At 44.0% G+C, this 21569-nt stretch overlaps 2 protein-coding genes across 18 annotated transcripts in view; one reads left to right on the top strand and one right to left on the bottom strand.

Moving 5' to 3' along the window:
• Positions 1-10075, top strand: part of NUMB (NUMB endocytic adaptor protein) — a 92277-nt gene extending 82202 nt beyond the window's left edge. For 7 of the 13 annotated variants that reach the window (XM_085062266.1, XM_085062265.1, XM_085062258.1 and 4 more), the window contains 6 exons: positions 23-163; positions 1621-1822; positions 3948-4250; positions 5991-6140; positions 6967-7110; positions 8125-10075. In XM_085062266.1, coding sequence (XP_084918392.1) covers positions 23-163; positions 1621-1822; positions 3948-4250; positions 5991-6140; positions 6967-7110; positions 8125-8843 — 1659 coding nt within the window. In that variant the 3' untranslated portion in view covers positions 8844-10075. The remainder of the gene's footprint in view (positions 1-22; positions 164-1620; positions 1823-3947; positions 4251-5990; positions 6141-6966; positions 7111-8124) is intronic. The other 6 variants (XM_085062267.1, XM_085062263.1, XM_085062270.1 and 3 more) reach the window with 4 other exon arrangements.
• Positions 9344-21569, bottom strand: part of PAPLN (papilin, proteoglycan like sulfated glycoprotein) — a 51687-nt gene continuing 39461 nt past the window's right edge. For all 5 annotated transcript variants that reach the window (XM_085062255.1, XM_085062253.1, XM_085062256.1 and 2 more), the window contains 8 exons: positions 21310-21447; positions 19790-19914; positions 18886-19024; positions 17346-17483; positions 16603-16730; positions 15944-16052; positions 14431-14606; positions 9344-13895 (listed from right to left, as the gene is read on the bottom strand). In XM_085062255.1, the coding sequence (XP_084918381.1) occupies positions 13714-13895; positions 14431-14606; positions 15944-16052; positions 16603-16730; positions 17346-17483; positions 18886-19024; positions 19790-19914; positions 21310-21447 (1135 nt within the window). In that variant the 3' untranslated portion in view covers positions 9344-13713. The remainder of the gene's footprint in view (positions 13896-14430; positions 14607-15943; positions 16053-16602; positions 16731-17345; positions 17484-18885; positions 19025-19789; positions 19915-21309; positions 21448-21569) is intronic.

Raw genomic sequence — 21569 nt, 5'->3', positions numbered from 1 at the left:
TGGGGGGATTTTTTCCCTCTAGGATCTGATAGTTGATCAGACAATAGAGAAGGTTTCTTTCTGCGCACCAGACAGGAACTTTGACCGGGCGTTCTCATACATCTGCCGAGATGGCACAACGAGACGCTGGATCTGCCACTGCTTTATGGCTGTGAAGGACACGGTAAGTTTAGTATGGTGTGTGTCCAGCTCTCCCAGCTCTTAGCTAGAAGTGAAGGGCAGAAAAATTGAGTACCTGGAATACTGCAGTAGGTTTTGACTCCAGCTGAGATTTTACTTAGTCCTTGAAAATTGTTTTAATTCTAATTCTCTGTATCTGAATTATTTGCTATCCCTCTGTGATGTTGTCTTAGGGAGAGCAATGGTGCTCAGCCTGTGTGTAAAAGGAATGCAGTCAGCCTCAGATAATCTCTAGCAGAAGGGAACTACTCTTCTAAGAATAGACAGAAAAATTTCTCCTCTGAAAATGTTTACAGCCAAAAACTGAAACAGCAATGACAGTTTTTCCAGGATAAAATCATAGTGAGTAAATACAGACTGGTTATGAATGCAGTGTCTTGTATGCGAATGCTGTCTTGAATGAAAAGTCATCTGAATGTTAAGCGATGGAACTAAAGTGAATTCAGTTAGCATTCTACTTGTTTCTGGGCGATAAAAATGTTTTGAGTAGGTTTAAATTCAGTTTCTTGCTTTGTAGACTTAGGTAATTTTTTTAACTCCGTGATCTGGCCTTTTCCTCTCTCTGCTTTTTGTTGAATCCTGCCTGTATTATACAAAGTGCTTGAAACCTCATGCAAATTCATTGTGTGAACTCCACAGAGCTGCATGTTCAGAGCAATGGTGCTTGATAATTTATCATTTTTCTTTAGACAATGAAGTCAGAAATCCCCAGTAAAACATAAGTTAGAGCTGGAACATTTGTTTTTGTCTGTGAATTAACAGGTCAATTCACTTACTGATTATGATAGATGAGTTGAGCTACTGGTAGCAATAGTGCCTCTGGTTCAGCTGTAGCAGCTGTATCAGCTGGATTGCTGGACTTTCTCTGACTTGAATTTCCTTTTTACCATTACTGGATGGTGGATTCTTTTGACCTGGTGAATAATAGAAGTGCTTTTCAGAAGGCACTCTAAACTCTCACTTGTGCACTTGGTCAGGGCCATTAAGAGATGTGAGAAGTCACCACTGTATTTTTAACTTTAACACTTCCACAAGGGTAGTGTCTCCCTGAGCCCTCTGTAACCTTTCTCCAAGAATTGCACTTATCTGTCCTTTAGGACTTACACTTTAAGATGGCTTCTTGAGAGTTTCCTTGTGCACAGATGTATCCAGAGGCAAGGGATCAGTGCAGGCACGTTATCGCACTGGCATCTTAGCAGTTGAAGTAAATAGATCATTCAACAATCTCATTCGTTCCTGGGTGGCCTTCTTGAACATAGCTTGTGTGTTAGTAGTTGGGAGTCTTTATGCACCGGGTTTAAAACTAAAAAGCAATTACAATTATTTCTTTAATGTCCAAATTAGATTCATCTTGTGAAGGCAGGTTATTGCTTTGTGCTGCTTGACGCACATGTGTGTTTCTGTTCCAGTCACTGTGTGATGCAATGTTGTCTTGTGCAGGGGGAAAGGTTGAGTCACGCCGTGGGCTGTGCATTTGCAGCATGCCTGGAGCGAAAGCAGAAGCGAGAGAAGGAGTGTGGAGTGACTGCCACCTTTGATGCCAGCAGAACCACATTCACTAGAGAGGGGTCATTCAGGGTCACTACAGCTACTGAACAAGCAGAGAGAGAGGAAATTATGAGACAGATGCCGGATGCTAAAGGTATGGGATGCAATTTAAACAATCATCTATAGAGAGCAGAGCCAGCACTGAGGCCTCTGCAAGGATTGAATCTTAATGTCCTTACAGCATTCCCTCTCTTGAATGTACTATGTTCAAACCATATTCACTGACACTTGTCAGTTAACAAGATGAAAAATGCTCCCAAATTCACTCAGCATTTTCCCCCATGTCTTCTAGAAAAGGTGCAAGTGGCTTCATATGTGAAAGCTGCTTCTGCTTTGTTTTGTCAGCCTGCTTTATGGGGAGAACACCATAGGTACCATACTAAAAGGCCTTATTGGAAAATTGTTAGAAAAACACAACAAGCTTGCCAGACACAAAGTAATCATTTATGTAGTCTAATGCATATGGTAAATTAACAGAAAATTATGTACCTTTCTCTTAGAAAAAAATGTATTTTGATTTTTAAGGCAGGTTACAGAGTGTATGTATAGAATTATACTGCATGAAGGAAGAACAGATCAATCACAGAGTGCTTTCCAAAAAGAATCCAGAACCACCCCCTCCCCATAAAACACATAGCTGTTTGACTATTAATTACATTCAAAATTAGGAACTAACTGATTTGAGAGCAGATCAAGTGTTCTGAAATTAAGTGAAAGTAGAACTTCTTACTTACATTTTATTACAAACCCTACAGCTAACAAAAATGTTATAAATATTGTTCATAACCTGCTTGACACTGGAGTCAGACTTTTGTTTCAGAGGATTCCGCAGCAAGTTTTATGCTGCCCCTTGATTGCAAAACTTTAATCTTTGTTTTCATCATCCATCTGCTTGTTTCCATACGTTAGTTTTAGAATGTGCTAAATGAAGCTTAAACACAAGGCCTTTGTTACTTGAGGGCATGAGTCAAAGTCTTGACTCAATGAAGGTGTGTGAAATCCTTTCCAAGAAAGACTGATTAGAAAAGTTTCACTTGAATGAGCAGCTGCAACTCATGGGTACTGAAGCTTGCAAGACAACATAATTAGTTCCTCCTACCATTCCAGCTCCTCAGAAATCTCTAGTCTGACTCCTCTCTTTACCAGACTTTTAGTTATTCTGCTGATGTGTCAAAAAAAAGTCATTGTTTTTTCTAAAACGTTTGGAAAACAGTGTAGGTAAAACGAGATAGTGAGATTTGCTTTTGTCCTGCTGTGTTGATGAGCTGTGTTCATTGCCCCCAAAGCCAATTCTTTTGAGTGAGAAAGAGTTTTCCCAGAGGTGGAAAAAACCCCATTGCTATTCTAATTATAAGTGTAATGATATAAATAAAGATTAATCCTACATTTCTACCATTAGGCCTGTCTGACAGTAGCACTGTGGTGCTACGTGAAACTCTGCAAAATAAAGCAGTTGACTTTAAGTTGTAGGATTTTCCAGTGCAACTGACGGTTGGGTGGTAACATTGCAGCTAAATTCAGTACAGAAGTGACACAGGAACTCCTTGCAAATATGTCTGGTGTTAGGAAGGCCTGTCAGGTCAAAGGCTGGGTCTGCCTTGCAGCACATTTCCCTCTACCTGTAATGTATTTCCTGGAGGAACTGGGAGCTGCAGCCCAACCCATTAAGTGCCGCTGCTGCCTTTGGCCTGCTAAAGCTTGTGCAGTGTGTTTGGCTGCTGCTGCTGATCCTGCAGGGCTGGGAGGGTGGCTTTAAAAGAGGATCCTTGAGCTGCATTCTGTTCCCTGCTGCTGCTGAGCTGTGCCGCCCTAAGTAATTTAATACAGTTTGCGGTAATATTTTGTCTATGGTTCTGTGTGAGGGAAAGTCAAGGTCTCAAATACACAGTACATTTTTCAGTCTTAACCATCAATGAATTGCAAGTATTTCTAGAGCTGGGATCTCAGGAACAGCTGGAAGGAATACATATGGAAGGCTGTCATTTCTAGGTAGTGGCTTGCCTTAGTAAGCTGTGGGGCTTGGCTGTATGTCGGGTGACATGGTGAAGACAGTGAAGGTATACAGAAATTGTGTTTCTGCTGTGCTATTGGAAACTCATCTGCAAGAGTACTAGTTATGCAAATTCCTGCAATTCCTCTTTTCAGAACAAATGGGAGTAGGGGTAGGCAGTTGAACAATACTTTGCTTTACTCTTCTAACCTGACCCTGTTTCCTCCAGCAGTTGAAACAGAAGTGAAAACTGTAGCACCAGGTGCTGCACCAAACAATACTGCCCCCTCTTCTGGCTCACCAACCTCTCCTACTGCTGAAGTTGCTGCCTCTCTGGATAAAGAAATGAGCAACCCCCACGCTATCCCACGGAGGCACGCCCCTATAGAACAGCTTGCCAGGCAAGGGTCTTTCAGGGGCTTCCCTGCCCTTAGCCAAAAGATGTCTCCTTTTAAACGCCAGTTGTCTTTGCGAATAAATGAGCTGCCTTCAACAGTGCAAAGGAAGACCGATTTCCCCATGAAAAACTCAGGTAAAACCAAATGGTTCCAGTGAAACATTGTCTTGAATTGTCTCTTCCTCCTTTCTTTCTCTGTGGCTTCAAATAACTCCTTATTTTGTAGTAAATCCTTCTTCCTGCCTCATGTTAATCATATATTGTGAACAAACAGCACCATGTCAGAAAATTTCTGCTTTGGGAATAGGCAAGAATTGCAAATGCAGAGCTCCCATGCAGAAGATAAATAGTTCTAATTGCTATCTGAAGTACTGGAGCACAGCTTGAAGTGTTCCAGGAATGGGTGTTGGTGAATTAGCAGGTTTTGGCTCTTCCCTCTGAGTCACTGAACCAGTTTTTCCACTTATTGTCAGGGCATCCTGAGACACAAATCCCTTCAAGGCCTTAACCACTTGTCTTGGAATCATGTGATGCTCTTCTTCAGTCTGTCCTTTTGCCTGTCTGAATTCTTTTTGAGAGCAATGAAATTGCTTTTCACCTTGCATTAAGAGAACTTACCTGTTTAGGTGGTACAGTTTTCACATGATGGTAGTGGGGTTTTCTAAGAGTCATCCCCCCATAAACTCCTGGGGTGCTCAATATCTTGCATAATGTCCTTAGCTACATGTTATCCTCCAGGCCAGCTGTACTCTCACTTGGCAATGGAGCTGGTTTTGGGGTTCTAAGCTTTGAAGTAAAAATTACTTTGGCAAAGGCAAACTCAACAAAAATGCCTAGTCTGACTTCTTTTATAATCCTTGTTTAGTGACCTGTGCTTTAAGACCAGCACTGAGCTGATCAGTTTTACAGTAGTAGTGCACTGCTCAGTAGTGATAGTCACTGAGTACACCACAATCTCAATTTTTCATGATTCAGAACATTTCTGATGCATGTTCCCATATATGCCACTGCCAGTGCTGCTTACCGTCCCACTGCATGCACTGTATTTTAATATCCCTCAAAGAATCAATTTTTGGGCATGCCTCCCCTTGAATTTTAGATCTGGTGCATGTTGTGTGCAGACATCTTATGTTTCTTACACTATTTTGTGCTTGATTATGCCTGCTCATGTCAGTTCTGTGCAATGACGGACTGATGATCGGTACTTTTGGAAAACATTGCCATTAGTAATAATGAGAACATCTGGCGACTTTACTCCAGATGTTACATTATCCACATGATGCTGATGCTTTGTTTAAAACTGAGCATCCATTTTATTTGAGCATTCAGCTTTTGCTTCTACGATTCTAGCACAGGAACTGGGGATTTCAGCTACCACAGAACTGGAACAATCAACACTAGCTCTAGACTGAACTTGCCACTGTGCAAGTTGCATTGCTGTCAGTACATTTAAAGTTCATCTAGTTACTGTACAAGTATGTTGTTGGAACACTTAAATCTATCATAAGTATTTTCATTTCACAGAATGCCAAATCTTAGAACCAAATGCTTGAGAAGTTTAGCACTTTAATACCAAAAGATTTAGATCTCTACTTAAGCTATAGAAAACTCTTTTTATTTTCTGATAGGAGCATCCTTTAAATTTGGAACAGTGATCTCCTTGCCCTCTTGACTTAATTACAAAATACACTAATGTGGTGTTCTATTTCAGGTTAGATCTTCAACACTAATGTAAAACAAAGTGGTCATGCAAATGAGTAGCAAGAACATGTAGGACGTAAGGGAACTAATTATATTTCCATATCACATTGGTAGTTGTAAATTGTTTCTGTATCCTTTAAACTTTCAATTTAATGAATTCTGTTTACATTTTAGTCCCAGAGGTAGAAGGGGAAACAGACAGCATTAGTGCCCTGTGCTCTCAGATCACCAGTGCTTTCAGCACACCATCAGAAGATCCTTTCTCTTCGGCCCCCATGACAAAACCAGTGACAGTAGTTGCACCACAGTCTCCTGCCTTTCAAGGTTTGTGTTTTCTTTGGGTGCTGGATGAGGCTTGAATGCACATAATGTTGCTTTCCAGTAACACATGGTCTTAATTTCTTGTGCAAGTCCTGTTACCAGTATTTTGGGTGAATGCATCCTGCTTTATTCATCATGTCTGTTTTTCTGTGGTTTTGTTTTTAACAATAAGTTCATGCACCTACCACACAATAGTTACCTATAAAAGGGACTGGCTTTGAGGTAATGGCTATTTTAACATTCTGCCTTCTGAACCACATAGGAACGTGTCATAGGAACCAAATCTCACAAGGGAAGGGATTTTATGTCACCACAATTACTGTTTTTTTACATTAATGCTTAGATAAGTTGTGGAAAAATGTCAACTATAGCACTCATAGCAGCCATTAACCTTCATTTCACTGCTATGCTGTTATAAAAGTTGTGTGAAAAAAGAACATCCCCATGTTAAATGTAGTTATTGTTACTCTGTATCTACTTTGTGTTCTTTTGAATCTGAAATTAACTGTACAATAACTACTGGTGAGCCATATTTCTTCCTTATAGAAACAAGAAATTTAACTTCAGTCAGTCATCAGAACTCAAGGCCTCCTAAAGTACATAGAAATCCACCGTCCCACTATTCTCTTAACAAGTGTTGGCTTGGTGAAATGAAATTTACTACCTTTACTGACTGTCAGTCCAGTTTGGCTAATTACACAAACTCCTGTCATGTGGAACTGTCTAAAATTGTTGTATGTTGATAGGTATGACCTGGCCCACTAATACTCCAGTCACGTGCATGCGTTGCATGAATTAATCGCACTGATGTTGTCTGCTCCCATTTTAGTTAATGGCACTGCCTCTGCCTTCTGTGTGCTTGCTGCTAAACCATCCCAAGCTGCTGTAGTGTCCACAGCTATGCCAGTTCGTGAAACCAATCCTTGGGCTCATGCTCCTGCTGCTAATACTGGAGCTGCAGCCGTGGTCGCTGGTAAGATTGGAAGTAGATCCGGTGCATTGCTATGAGAACTTGGATCAAAAGCATAATTGAGCCCCTGAGACAAATGTCAGTGCCACTTAATTGCAAGTGGAAGGAACAAGAACAAAAGCCGGAAGTAGTAGCCTTTTGCACGAGTGGATGGAGGGAAGCGATGAACTTGCTGGTTCTGGGTCTATAACCTGGACTGATTTTTATTTTGGCAGCATTTTATAAGATTCAGTGCTTAAAAAGGAAATAATGAAGTTGTATGCAAGCTTGTGTGTATGAAAGGGAAAGGATCTATGTGTACGAAAATAATTTTTGTGTGTTCTTTTCACTAACATACCTAAGGAGGGATTAAGTTGGTTGCTTAAAGGCTTTAGAGGTTCATTTCTTCTGTTTAGCATGTTTAATCTATCCCTCTAGGCCTTGTCTGCGCTGTATAAGGTGGTACCTGAAATGGTACCACTGTCACCCATGAGGGCACATGTGGTAGAAGGCTGCAGTCTAAGTAACTTCACTTCATGGTGTAAGCATCACTCCACAATAGAAACTTGGCTGTGAAGTAGTAGGTTCTGCTTTGCCTCGTATGAGTACCACATTTTGTCTTTAAAACAGTTCCTTAGACCTTTGTGTTCCAAGTCCACCAGTCCTGAGCTGTACATTCAGAAACTGACACTCTCCAGTTTAGGGGTCTAGTGGTTATGGACTAGATCATTGCCACCAAGTCATGAGTGCACGCAGCAGCTTTCCTGCACTCTCTAAAGTCTCAGATGTCTGCTATGAAGAAGAAAACTCATAAATTTGCATTTTAGCAAAGAAGCTCTTACCTACCTCATCTTGACAAATGTCTTCCTAGAACCCAACAGTACAGTGGATGCATAAAGATGCTTCCAGTGTTGGGAGCATCTTTCAGTCGTGACAGGAGGAGGCCTGTGTGTTCTTGTGTACACCCTCCAACCTTTCTAACTGATAAAAGGGTGAGGAGTGGAAATATTAGTGATTTGCCCGTGCTTTCCTTCCCAGGCACAGAATGGAGCAGCACCTCCTCAGGTGCAGCCTCACCAAGTCTCTTCCAAGGAAATCACAGACGTACTCCCTCGGAGGCAGACCGCTGGTTGGAAGAGGTCTCAAAGACTGTCAGAGCCCAACAGCAGCCAACCTCAGCCCCAGCCCCACAGCCATTGCTCCAGCCTCCTCCAGCAGCTCCAGCCTCCCAGTCAGCAGCTCCAGCCTTCCCAGTCAGCACCTTCATCGCGCCTCAGCCCGTGCCAGTGGGTGTGGTACCGCCCATGCAGCCGGCATTTATTCCGGCTCAGCCCTACACTGTAGCAAATGGGATGACCTATGCAGCCCCGAGCGTCCCTGTGGTTGGAATCACACCTTCCCAGATGGTAGCCAACGTCTTTGGTACTGCCAGCCACACTCCAGCAGCACACCCGCATCAGTCCCCCAGCCTGGTGAAGCAGCAGTCGGCCCCCCAGTACGACAGCAGCAGTGCCACTGCCAGCCCCTTCTTCCATCCTCCCGCGCAGCACAACGGCTCCGCCGCCTTCAACGGAGTGGAGGGAGGCAAATGGGCTGCTGAGGACAAGCATTCCCAGCCCCCTGCGCCTGCCCCGCAGGTCGACCCCTTCGAGGCCCAGTGGGCTGCTCTGGAGAGCAAGGCCAAGCAGCACACCAATCCCTCCCCGACCAACCCCTTCTCCAGTGACCTACAGAAGACATTTGAGATTGAACTTTAAGCGGTCCTGTGGGGGGGTGGATAAATTGTACATTAGGATAGAGGGATAAAGGGAGCAGAGGGGACTGTTTCTGATCGGTTTGCTTTGATAATCCCAAAGGTCCCTTCAAACTAAAATGGGTTAGAAAGAGGGAGCAATTATGGGGTAGGACGGAAACACCCAGAGAATTTAATGTGCAGTTCTTAAAAGGAATCCTGGAGCCACCCCAGTCTGCATTCCCTCGTCACTTGGAAAGCTGGAAGTCAAATGGAGCAAAGAAAGGCACCCAGTCCCAAAGCCTGTGCTACAGAAACATCAATCATCTCACAGAAAGGAAGGCAGATGTTTGTACCTGTGTCCTCCTGATGCCCTGCAAGTCCTGGATGTTCCCCCTCAGGGAAAAATTGGGGTGGGGGGGGAGATGGATGTAGGTGGGATGTTGTCACCTTAGCAAAAGCTAGGTTTGTGGAAAAAGTTGAGCTTCCATTTTGAGTAACAAAGTGAATATTATATGTAAAGAATAAAGTAAAGCCAAAATCTTTATTTTTATGCATTTAGAATATTTTAAATAGTTGGATATTAAAAGCTGTATGAGTTGTAAGTAATCTTGCCAAAGGTTAAAAAAAAGGGGGTTGGATGTAAGAAATTGTACATAAGATTGATTTATCGCTGATTCTTATTGTAAGTAATATTGGGGGGTGGAAAAAGGGGCTCTAGCTTGTTCTTGTATCTGTTCATTGTAAGTAGCATATTGCAACAACAATCACAACCAATAAGTCATTATATCGTAGTTTTAAATAAAGAAAATTAAAGAACAGTATTGTCATGGTTTGAAAACCATGGGGAGAATTTACTGTTTTTTATTGGAATCAATCAACATATTCTATATAGTATGGTTTTTTTTCCTTTCATATATTGCTGCAGTTTCTTTGTCTTAATCTATTGGTTCTAACACTACTGTGACAACTTACTGTCATCATATCTACATCCTGGGACTGCCTGGGAAACCATTTTATGTTTGTCTGTCAATAGTTCTTAGAGGTTTTTAACTTTGGTTTTATTTTTTCCCACTGATTTGTGAAACCTTGTGGTTAAGGCTGCAGCTGGTCCAGGTTCTGCCTCTGGTGACTTGTGAAAACCATCTCATTTTAACTTTACTTTTAAACTTTGGCCTTACAAGCAAATGTAAGTTATATATATTTGTACTGATGATTTATAATCTGCTTTAACAGAAATAAATGTTGGTGGTAGAAGCGCTGGCTGGGAGAGTTTCATTTCCCACCTGAATTCAGTTTTCAGCATTTGCCCTTCTGGGTATCTTCTGTCTTGAAAGGTGAATGTGGAAGAGCCCTGCTTGCTAACCTAGCAGCCTAAGAATACTGTCTTAAGACCTCTCATTTTATACAACCTGTTAGGTTGCCTTGAACTTTAAGACTGAATTTCAAAATATCCTTGTGATCCATAACCACTTAAAGCTTTAAAACAGAGGCCTTTAATGAAAACATCGGATTCTGGGTTTGTGTATTTTCTATCACTGAGTATTTACAGAGAGACAAAGATGAGACAGTAGCATTCAATAAGGGCAAAAAGGAAAACTTTTTCTTTCCCCTACTACTAAAAGAAGCCATATGAAATGATTATGTATTTTCACTTCTTTTGAGTTCTTCCAGGGAGCTGATATCTACCCTGTTAGTGTGACTGGTTCTTTTTGCATTCTTTATGGGCACCACGTCAGTTTAGACACAAGGAAAAAAGTCAGACGGAAGAAACACTCCCTTTGTTTGGCCCTAGCATTTGAACTTGCCAGCAGTTTCCATTTCCAGGCAAGCACAGTGAGTCTTACAGTGACAGTCTAGAAAACTACAACTTTTGACAATACAGATTCTTACCTATGTTCAGTATGATATGAACAGTAATGCAAACACTCCCTGTGGTATTTAAGTTGGTGTCAGGGCTTTTTTCAGCTTTCAAAAAGCAAACAAGTATTTATAGATGTTTATAGTAGTCAAGAAAGCAGTTAGTTTTGTATCTTTCACAGTAAGTGCCCCCAAGATCAAGCTGAAAATAGCCCAGTATAGCTGCACCCTTCTCCTGCCCTGGAGATAAGCACTTCCAACAGTCCATTGTTAAGGGAAGAAAACTAACATCTTAATTCTCACATAAAAAAAGTAAAACTTGAGTAGGTGATTAAGTGGTACTACTGAGAGGGAGAAGCTGATGTTGTTAGAAGAAATGCAAAAATCTTTTAGTTAACTTTTGCAGTGATGGCATGGATTTACAACAGGGGTCTGCATGCCTGTCGCTCCCATCTTTACTGCCACGGGTGTGCAGCTGAAAGGAGGTCAGGATAAACTCTCCACTAACCAAAGCACTTCCACTGTTAAAGTCCTGCCCATCAGGACTGTTACAGCCCTCATGAGTCTGGAGAAAGCACTTCCTGGGCCCATTCTTCTATAACCATAGAGTTTAAATGACAGTTGACTACACAGAATATTCAAATATTCTAAAAATAAAGCTTCTGACATAGTATAAGGGGATTTTATAGAACTGGCTTACTCTGTGACAAAAGGGTCTGATATATCCACAATCAACTTCTAACCATGCTCCTGAGCAGAGTGACTGACCTTGACTACCCCTCAATGCCACAAATGAACAGAGAGGGCTTCAATATGACTGGAATTTACAGAGTCTCTGATTAGTCCCTGGTCTCCAAAGGCAAAAACTGTACTATAAACAAAAATGCTAAATTATTGTATTCATATATACACACCCCCCCACACAGCAAAAGGTGCTGGTCTAAAATGTTAGGTGCAAAAATCTGTACAAATGCAAGTGGAAGTTTTCAGGACCATTTCCTTGTTCTTAAATATCCAATGATTTCCACTTCAAACTTTATACTGTAATGCCTGCCCTGCGTTGCAGCAGAGGAAATTTTCCTTAATCAAATTAAAGGGTCTTAACTGCAAAATAAGTATGTTCATCTTTCCTAATAACCAGAATCTTTCAGACCACAGAATGACCCAGCCCCAAATAGCTCAGGTGTGACTGTCACCTCTCGCTCCTGTACTGGATTGCTTCTAGGCTTCTCAGTTTGTTCTTATCCTAAAGCAGTGTGTCCAGTACTGAACCATACCTGTGCTGATGATGAGTGCAGTCAGTAATTCTTTCTTTTAGGTCCATCTGAACTGATATATGGGGTTTAGAATACAAACAAGCTCTTGGCTGTGAAATCTGTAGATTTACACCTTTACAGGGATTGCTGCTACCCTCATGGGTTTTGAGTCAGGACTGAAGAAGAGGAGAGTGGTGTGAGCACAGTCCTGAATTAGCTGCATTTCTCAGAAGTCTTAAAGTAACAAAAGTAGAAGACAAAATTAAAAAAAAAAGAAAAACAAAAACCAATCCTCCATTTCCCCAACCAAAATACCAACATCTACACACCAGTCTACTAGTTATAGCTACATCTATAGCTACATCTATGCAAGTAATACATGGGTAATGATGCTAATAATTATGATCAACCCATCCAAGTCTCAGCAGGAAGTTTAGAATGAGGAAGAAAGGGACTGTCAGGGCTGATGCTAGGGTAGAACAATAGTGTGGAGGCTGTAAAAGAATGCATTTGCTCAGAAGTAATTCCATGTTGAAATACAGAAGATACCCAAGGGCCTTTCCTGGTTTAACATGATATAATCATGATATGATCTCACCTCTCCACCCCTAATGCCACAGATTTTCAAAGCCTCAGATGCATGCTTGCTGCCACTCTGTGTTGGTCTTGAAATGGAGGATGCTTTTCAGCTACAGCTGCTCTGCATCTGGAAGTCCCAGTTTGTTAGCCCATAGCAGCAGGCATCAGCCCAGGCCACATGCAGAGCCAGGCCTTCCTGGATTTAAATGAGACTAGAGCAGATCCTTAGGAGGTTTATTCTGGCAAGACAAATGCCCCTACATACATATATCTATGTGTATATTATTAGCCCTTGCCCAAACTCAGCACAATGTCAGAGCAGCACGTTTCTGGCTCTGGACAAAACTTAGCTGCTGAGCCTTCCTAGAAGGAGAGCTATTTAAACTGCAGCATCTCAGAACAGATAATCGTGTTGGTATATTCATCTAAATTAAATTCACCCTAACATTCAGGAAGGGTGAAAAGTAGTTTTCTATTTTGTCTTAAGCTTTCTGTGAAGCACAGCTTTCGCATTTCACTCTGAAGTTGATTGCACTCGAGTAGAAACCAAACTGACCCTACTAGAAATTTGTCTAAGCTCTACTGGAATAAAACAGCTAGAATAACATGATATTACAGCTGCATCCCCAGAGCCAGTAATCTCCTAAGACCTGAACACCGATTTTATATGCATCAAGCTGTTTCTCATGGCCAGGGTCCTTTGCATTTAGATGGAAAGTGCTCCCCAGGAGCACTTGTTCAACAATGCTCATTGGAGCATTGGAGGAATAAATGTGCATCATCATTAGGGCTTCGGTTGAAATGGTTCAGGCCCATCTCCAAACACTTCAGAGATTATTTTTTTAAGAGCACTTCTCTCTCTTGCTTGTATGAAGAATTGGCCTCTCCCTCTGTCATACTGGTCATCTGCCCTTCTAGTCACATCATCCTTATGTTCCTAGTACCATCTGCTTCTGTCAATGACAGCAACTATCCTTAAGAGATGGATTAGTTACAGCAAGGCATACAGGGGGGAAAAGAAATTTACAATAAACCTGAGGATGGTGGATCTCACACCTTTGTACATTTACACCCACTACATACTGTTCATTTCACCCTCTTGAGCTTTCCAGCAGGGCAGAGGTCCTAGAACAGTCCCATGCAGTAAAAGAACAGAGTTGAGACCTCCAGTCTTGTCATTGGTCACTGTGGCAGTGGCTGTCACCCGCGGGGGTGTGGGGGGCTGCCCTGCTGGCGGTGGCGAGCACAGCTGGCACAGCAGAAGCTGGAATAGTACTCATTACCACACAGCTGGGCCTGCAGGATCAGGTCACAGTTGGCAAGGTGGGGCTGATCCACGCACTCTCTGCTTGGGTCCACAATATGGCTCATGGTAGCTGCAGCTAAGCAAAAGGTGAACCAGCTGTAAATTTATCCTCAGATTACTATTCCCTCCCAAAAGACACAGCACATTCCTGCTTCATCCACCCCACCAGTTCTAAATTTACTCCAGCATCAAGAAGGAGATGATGAGTTAAAAGATGAAATTTCTTGAAGTTTCATCACCTCTGGTGAGATACAGGAGGGGACTGCCGTTTCCAGGGAGAGGAGAGACCACTCTACCTACTCTCTATGTAATGACAGCTGGATGGTGTTCAAACTCCAACTACAAATCATGCAACCAACTATTTGGTCAACTAGCTTTGGCATTTTGGCCTCAGGAAGTTAATTAGGCTCCCAGTGCCCTGGTCAGGAGGTGTTTCCAGCAGCCTGCTTTTCTGTCCATGGAAAGCAGGGCTCCTGAGGTAGCATTACTTAGATGCTGCTGCTGCTCCCCAAAGCCCAAGGTCAGTACTGGACTGATGCACACAATGGGTGCAGTAGTGGCCATGGGCTGGGCACTGTGCCAGGAGAAGCGGGAAGGGTGGCTGTACTCACTGCTAGGCCTGTTCCTCAGCACCTTCACCTCCGTGCTGGCACTGACAGAGCTGCTGCTGCTGTAGGCACTGCATGTATAGGATCCCTCGTCAGCCTCTTGGACGTTGCTTATAGTTAGGCTTCCATCCTGGGACAGGTGGATGTGGTGGCCATCCCCCCGCATGGGGACTCCATTCCTGTGGTGAAAAACATTTTGTTTCACTATTGCCACCCATGGGGGCTAAAGGAGTTCCCTGTGCTCTTTGGAAAATGATGTTCTGTGAAAGGGGTGAATTTTTACAAATTCAGCAGGAAGGAAGAAATCTTTTGTACAACCTGGCCCTACAATTGGGTGGAAACATGAGCCTGAGCGAGTCTGCATCCATTGCCCAGTGTCTGCGTGGGAGGTAGCTGTGTCTGTGTGCTCTGTGCAAAGACATTGCTGTTTCTGCTAGCACACATTCTTGAGGTTTGAGGAGCTAAGAGAAAATCCAATGTGCCTTTCCTTCTCTCCAGCTTGTGGTCTGGCAGTACTTGTTTGGCTGGCATTGATAGCAGCACATATTGCTTGATGAGCATATGGGGTAGTGAACAATGCGCCCTCTTTCCTCTCCATTTAAAAGTTTGTTTAAAAAACCAGCAAGATTGTGTCTGTTCAGTACCTCCTGGAATAAACTCTGCCCAGCAGGAAAACTGCCAGAATTATGAACTCCTAGTTACCAACAAGATGAAATTTGTTTCACTGAAAAGGGGTTCATTTCAACTCTGAAACATGCATCATTTTGTTAGCTCAAATACCAAACTTATGTATGGAAGAAAAGCTCTTTTCTTCCATAAGAAGAAATGTGTGAGATGGCCTGCTTTAGTCCTAACCCTTGGAGTACAGGAATTTCAACACTTAGCAGCCCTTCTCTCTGGATAGTTTGTAAGAAGGCTCCAAAGCAGAACTGATTATTTTCAAACAGGAAAAACAACCCTCACTAAACACTTACATAAATTTAGAGTTTCCCAGTAAACTATCAAGATAAGAGGATACAGCTTTTCATTTTAAAATGCTTCTAAATCTCCTTTGCTCCCACTTGACAGTACATGGAGAGAACTATTGCAGAAGGAAGCTGGGAGAAGAAGGCCTAAAATGTCTGTCAGGACTAGGCAGAGAGGGTTTTTAAAAAGCAACTAGAGATATTCCTCTGATTACTCATTTCAGTTCTCGTTATTTTCATGTCACTAGTTTTCCAGCACAGAGCCCTTCTGAACTCCATGAAATCTTAGTTTCACATCTGCTTTCCTCCTTATTTGGCTGAACATGAACTTGACGACCCCCACACCCCACAGGGATCTTGCCCAGGATATTGGGGTAACATCCATCCTGGGCAACATCCAAATTGTTTTAAGAAAAGGTAGGTGATACTAGTTGAGGCTGATAACTGTGGTCTCTGCCATACCTGGTAGGCACCCTGCATTGGTATTTGAAGGGTAAACAATGACATTTGGGAAGAGAAGGAAAGGGAAGTGCTGTCTCATTTTTGCTCACCTTGACCACCTTATATTCACATTGTTGCCAGTCACTGTGCAGTGAAGCCGAGCAGTCCCTCCCTCAGGTACTGTGACGCTTGGCAGAAGACCAGTGATCCTCAGCTCTCCTAGACCAGAAGGGAAATCATCACTAGAAGGGAGACAATGCCATGCTCCCCCTGGTCATAGAAGCATTCCCTCAACACATCCCACGATGCACTAGAAGCCCCTGGGCCTTGAAACACTGCGCATATTTGAGCTGTTGCTGCTGTGGGGAATGTGGATTTCTTAGGATTTAGGCCCAATAAAGGACAAGTAGCAGAGGCCTCAAATAGATTTTTCCTCCAGCTGGACGCATGCATGTCACATGTACAGAAGAACTGTCTCTGTAGTTTCTCTTGCTCTTAACTCACTCCACACCAGTGTCCCAGAAACAAGGCCCCAAGAGTCACACTTATTGTGTTATCAATCCCTTTTCCCAGCTGCCTGGAGCACCACGATGTACTAGACACATAAAGATGACCACTGGATAAAACAACTCACTCTTCCCTTGCTCTCAAGATGCCTGTTAAACATTAGGTGTGAAGCAAAGAGGCATGGCCAGTGAAGAAACCCACCCTGTCCCTGCACAGCCTTCCCTGTGCATATGTGCCATGTGTGCTGCCACCCATCCAGTACCTAGAGGTCGGAGCAGGACCTGGCGCTGGTCCCGATCACGTCCATTGGAGGCAATGCAGGTGAAGAACCCAGTGTCTTCAGAGCTGACCCGGCTGATCACCAGGGCCCCGTCTGACTGCTGCCTGTGCCTGTGGAACAAAAGCAGAATGTCCCTCAGCCTGTGCTTGAGTCAGGATGGGACCCCAGAGATGAAGCTAAGCCTTGTGCACCACTGTGTAGTACCACTGAGCAAAGGTTTAGCAGCTTGAATGCTGCAGAGGTTGTAATGCAAGCCTCAGTCCTCAAATCTCAGCACTGGTGCTGTATACTCTGGAAAAGCTTACTGCTAGAGCAGATTTTTGGGAGAGAGTGAGGGGAGAGCAGCACCAGTAGCTGTGGAAGTTCACTGTGGATGCCCTGATCTCTCTCTGCTGTGAACCTCTGTCCTTGCTCACTGACCAGCTGGTTTTTGGCAAATTTGCTTGCCATGTGTTCTTTTTCTGCTAACCTTGTAGACGAATAAATTTGAGCCCTGGCTCACTTGTAGACCCTGTGTCACAGCTGTTCCCTCAAGGGTTCAACGTTCAAACTTCCATCTGTGAGGGAGGGAGGACAGGGCAGGCCAGCAGTACAGCAGGACAGCATAAAGCGAGACAGGTCCTTGCTGCATGGCCAACAGCTCTATTCTCTCAGGGATGAAACAGGGGAGAAAAGGCAAGGAGGAGGCTCTTCTCATGAAGAGTTGGAGCTGCCTGGAAGCTCACCTGGGAGAGGAGAGGGGCTGCCCATCTTTCTGCCACTCGATGGTGAGAGCTGGCGATGCTTCCACTGTGCAGGGCAGTCTGACTCTCTCCCCAACGTTGGCCTCCACTACTGTGGGCTCACTCTTATCCATTTTCAACCTGCAAAGTTCACAAGCACAGCAAAAGATGTAGAAACTTCCTTGCTCAGCATTTGACCTTCAGCACAAAGCCTTTTTAATCACAAGCCTTATTTTTCGCCTCCAACAGCAAAGGGAGGTCTCTGCACTCCTGTCAGAGCTCTGATGCTTGCCATTACCAACATTCACTCCCAATATTCAGAAAAGAGCAGCCTCCATCAAATTCTGCTCCAGTTCAGCTCAGCTTGGTGCTCCACTCCTGTCAGCCAGCTTAATCCATTACAGACAGCAACCCTGGTTCTTATAACAACCCTCTGGATAACAGCTGAGGAAGCATTAACAATGTGAACACATGGCAAACAGTACAAAGTCCTGAACAGGGCACTGAGCAAGATTCCCCCTAGGTGCTTATCTGGCACACAAAAATGAGCCTTTTTAGGGTGTGAAGAGCCTATTGCACCTGACTGCATGCAAGGCCCAGGAGCTGGTCGTCCACTTCATGCAGCAGAAAGGTTGAAATCTGGTTCTCACAAAACTCACCTCCTCATGCTCTTTGCTCTGTTATAACTACAGCTAAACGCTGTCATAGAAGGGAACTAAACCATGATGTTTCCAGAGTTAAATAAAACGTCATCTTCCCTACCCCCATTCTGTGACCTGAATTCTTGATCTCAAAAAACAAAACCAAAGAGCCTTAATTCAGTGAATCACTTATTACTGCTTTTAGGCAGAAGCAGCTAAGGAGATTGCTGCAGAGTTCAGCAAATTGGCTGGGTTTTAGGCTGTAAACTCAAAAAAGAGAGGGATCAGATCATGGCCCTATTTAATCTGGAATCCCAATATGCTGCATTTAAGGCAAAAATAATTTGTCCCCCTTTATTTATGTGGGGCCTAGAAGCACAAAAAAAAAAAGCAATAATCTACAAAATACGCCAGTATGGGAGGAAATAGTTTTGAGTCAAGCCAGTTTGTTAACAAAATATTTAAAATTAATTAGTGGAGGCTGAAGTAACTGAAGTTTTTTTCAATATACATATGACTATTTTATGCTAGTTAAGCAGCTTCTATTTGCTTTGGTTTTTTCAGAACAGGTTTCTCTTTCTGCTTACACAAACTTGAACAGCTATGGATGCTGCCCCGACACTTCTTTTGTTTGAACCCAGCTCCTTTGCTGCCAGCTTCTCTGTGCATCTTTGCTCAGAATATACTTCTTTCAAGGGACCCTCGGGGAGGACAGAAGACAGCTTGTGACTGGGATCTTCTCCCGTTCCCGTTGTCAGCAGTTCAGAACTGCCTGATTCCCAACCGTGCCCTGGAACAGCTGACCCAGGATCTTTCCAATCTCCAGCTTTTCTACATGAAGAGATGCCATATGGTTCATCAGCTGGGCATGGTGGACAAACTGTTGCTGTACATGAACTTACCTGTATGTGAGCTGCTGATGCACGGAGGAGCCGGCTGCCTGCACAATCTGCCTGCCTCTGGGTAACTCTCGCTGCTGCTGATTTGCCTTGTGAAGGACCCGACCTCTCTCACCCTCTGCCAGAACAGTGCTCTGGTACTCTATTCAAAACAAAATGCCATATGTGAATAAAAGGACACTTCTTACTGTGACCTCTTGCGTAGGGGTTCTGTGAGCTTGGGAGAGCTTGCTGAACTGGAGCCAAAGAGCCCTTCAGCCATCTGCTTTCTGGCTGACTAGTGCAGTAAACCTGCACTGTCTACTAATGAGAGTCACAGACCTGCAGGCAAGCAATTTTAGACTCCTTTCTCTCCTCTGTTAGTGAACATGTTGCAACATCCCTTAGGCCATAATACCTTCTGCCCCATGTGCCATTGCTGTGACAAAGCACACTTCAGAGACTGAAGGCTACAGGGTGCCATCCTGGCCCCTTTTGAGACTAGTCTTTTATTTTTTTTTGTTGTTGTTTTGTTTCTGAAATAAGGAACATTTTTCTAAACAGGGAATCATTTGTTACTCAGCAGGACCTGTTTGGGCAAAACTCAAAACATAAATGCACCAGCAGTTTGGATCAGGAGGCAGCTGATAGCTCTCAGGGAGGAAGACAGGCTCGCTGTGCTAGAAACGGGGTAGGTTACAGGCAAGCCACAACTCCAGTTATGGGGTTGCACTGCAGGGGAGGAAGTGCTTTAGGACTAAGGCTTTATCATGATATGCAACACCAAAAGAGGCCCTGCTGCCTCCACACTCTCTCTTGGCAGCAGAGGAAGTTTGCTCCTGCAGCTGGTTTTATTGAGCCTGTGATCAATAACCATTAATGAGGAGCCCTGAGCTGCCTGTCCGGTCTCGAGCAGAAGATAATTCACCTGTGACGTGTAGCTGAATCTGTTGGCTCTCCATCCTCCCGTCAGAAGTGAGGCACGTGTAGGTGCCAGCGTCCTCTGGCTTGACGTGGCTGATCACCAGGGAGCTGTCGGACTGGTAGGTGTGCCTGCAACACGTGTGGGGATTGCTGCCTCTGCCTGGCCACCAACAGCAACCGCCCGAGGCAGAGCAGCCCTGAGGCTGCTGGTGTGCAAACCATCCCCAAGTAGTGCCCTCCCTGGCTTAGAGAAAACCAAAACCCTGCTGACCACAGAGGGGTCACAGGCAGGGGATATAACTGCAACAGAAAGGAGGTCAGGAACAGAGAGGAAAAACTGAGATGGAAAACAGAGAACTGCTTTCAGTAACCCTCTCCATGAGGAGGCAAACTGCCCTACCAGGGAGGAGCTTGAGTCGCAGCAGTCAACTGCAAACAAAAAAGCATAACTGGGCTTTTCTTAACTGTGATTTTCATAATGCAAAGGGACTGACTGGCTCCAAACTCTTGCTGGAAACAGACTTCTCAGGAAAAACAGGTTTTAAAGTAGTTTAAAAAAAATTTGTGACAGAGACTTCCGGCCAGAGGAACTCTGGCTTATTAATCTGCAAGCTTCATCCACAACTACCAATTTAGTGCTGCCTCAAGATGAATCCAAGAGAAGCAATATTTTTCTGCATCACTATCTACATGTCAGCTTCTACCATTGCCATCCACCAGTGTTATGGAACAGCACTTGCTCTGCCCTGTAACTCAAGCCGACATCTCACTATTGATGCAGACTTATATCTGTTTCTGCTATGCACAGAGCAGGTGGACAGTTCATGCCCGTAGGTGAATGCATGGGCTTCTTTATTTCTTATTTAAAAATAAAAAAAAAGGGCTGGTTGTGGCTTGTATAGTGTTAATTTTCTTCACAGTAGCTGGTATGTGGCTGTGTTTTGGATTTGTGCTGAAAACAGTGTTAATGTTTTCACTACTGCTGAGAAGTGTTTACACTAAGTTAAGGCCTTTTCTGCTTCTCACCCCACCTGCCAGTGGGCTGTGGGTGCACAAGAAGCTGGGAGGAGACACAGCTGGGACAGCTGACCCTGACAGACCACAAGGATATTCCAAACCATATGGCATCATGCTCAGCATGCAAGGCTGGGGAAAGGAGAAGGAGGGGGTGGGGGGGCATGCAGAGTGATGGCATTTGTCTTCCCAAGCCACTGTTATGTGTGATGGGGCCCTGCTCTTCTGGAGACAGCTGAACATGTGCCTGCCTCCAGGAATTCCTTGTTTTGCTTTACTTGCACCCACAGCTTTTGTCTTACCTTTTAAACTATCTTAATCTCAGTCCGTGGGTTTTCTCACTTTTACCCTTCTGATTCTCTCCCCCATCCCACCAGGAGTGAGTGAGCAGCTCTGTGGGGCTGAGTTGCCAGCTGAGGTGAAACCATGACAGTCCATTTTGGACTGACTGTTTGGCACTCTGCCCAGCAAGAAGCCCATCTGCTCTACAATGAAGGGAGCAGAGCTCACCTGTCAGAGGAAACCGGTCGGCTGTTCTTCATCCACTCCACTCTGGAGCGGGGCGACATGCCTGTCTTGCAGACCAGCTGGATGTTTTGTCCCACAACTGCTGTCACAAGAGAGGGCTTGGTTTCCTCCAGGATTGTTCTGAAAGAGAAAGTGATTCCATCGGCACTTCTGCTGCCCTCCTCACCTCTGTGTCCTCTAATGTGACTCTGGATGAGTTACAACCACAAGGCAAAGCAGCAGCGGCTGCCCATTCAGCTCTG

This window comes from Lichenostomus cassidix, chromosome 5 (genome assembly GCF_008360975.1).
Source record: "Lichenostomus cassidix isolate B80296 chromosome 5, HeHo_3.0, whole genome shotgun sequence".
Classification (NCBI taxonomy): Eukaryota; Metazoa; Chordata; class Aves; order Passeriformes; family Meliphagidae; genus Lichenostomus; species Lichenostomus cassidix.
Note: the sequence above shows the minus strand (reverse complement) of the source record. Positions and strands in the feature narration are given on the sequence as shown.